Raw genomic sequence first — 911 nt, forward strand, 5'->3', positions numbered from 1 at the left:
ATTCCATCCGTTTTCGATGGCGAAATGTAATATTCTATCTCAAACGAAGTTCGTATTATTCTAAGTTGAATCCTCGAAAGAAAAATTAATAATAATGACTGCTAACAGTCTGCTAGTATGTGTATGCCGAATGGAAGTATTTTGTTGCGCAGATCTTCCTTTTCTTCGCTCGCCCAAAATTCAACCACTGTGCTCATCTGACGTCGGGCATGTCCATCTCAGAGTTCTTTTTTCATAAGAAAAGAAGTCGTTCATATCTCAGAACATCTCAGAAGTTGTCGTCCACATTGTACTTTCGCATCGCATCGGTGATGGCCGGCCTGAGGGTCTCTTGGCATTTTACGAACACATCATTGACAATACCACCAATCTCCCAATCGTTATAGATGGCTGCGATAGCCAACTCATCTCGATATTTCAACATCGCATCCTTGGACGGCACAGGCGCAAAATGTTGCGTGATAGGAGTATTACCATCTCCCCTGAACCCTGTACTGACGGAGATTTGTCTGTGACCAAAAGCTCGCGCTGGAGGGTTGGCGGGAGTGCGAAGGTCAGGCGCTGTGTCGGCATCGGAAGCGACACAATCAGTGGCGCTAAGACCTTGCAGAGCATGCGGGTGGGACTTCAATATGTGATCGTAGAATCTCGTGGGATTGTCTAATAGACAATGTCTATTGCATAATCTTGAGGCTTTTCCCGCCCCTCTTCCACGCAAAGTATACAACGATGGACACTGGTCGTCTTGCCATCTTCGACTGACTTCTTCACAAGTAATAGTATCCTCGACAGTCTGAACGACCCCTTCCAGAGCCTCTACCACGACGCCCTGATCGTCCGTGGTCTTTTGGGCAACATCATGCGCTGTCGAGGAACATTCCGTTAGAACGCTACGATCATAACAAGTTGGG

General features: G+C 46.9%; 1 protein-coding gene across 1 annotated transcript; it reads right to left on the bottom strand.

The window, feature by feature from the left end:
• Nucleotides 1–268: 268 nt before the first annotated feature.
• Nucleotides 269–424, bottom strand: Pmar_PMAR025481 (hypothetical protein; the record flags this gene model as incomplete). Its single annotated transcript, XM_002788755.1, has 1 exon — nucleotides 269–424. The coding sequence occupies one exon, from the start codon at nucleotides 422–424 to the stop codon at nucleotides 269–271; it is 156 nt and encodes a 51-aa protein (XP_002788801.1).
• Between the last annotated feature and the right edge of the window lie 487 nt (nucleotides 425–911).

The sequence above is a fragment of the Perkinsus marinus genome, assembly GCF_000006405.1.
Source record: "Perkinsus marinus ATCC 50983 genomic scaffold scf_1104296927820, whole genome shotgun sequence".
Lineage (NCBI taxonomy): Eukaryota > Perkinsozoa > Perkinsida > Perkinsidae > Perkinsus > Perkinsus marinus.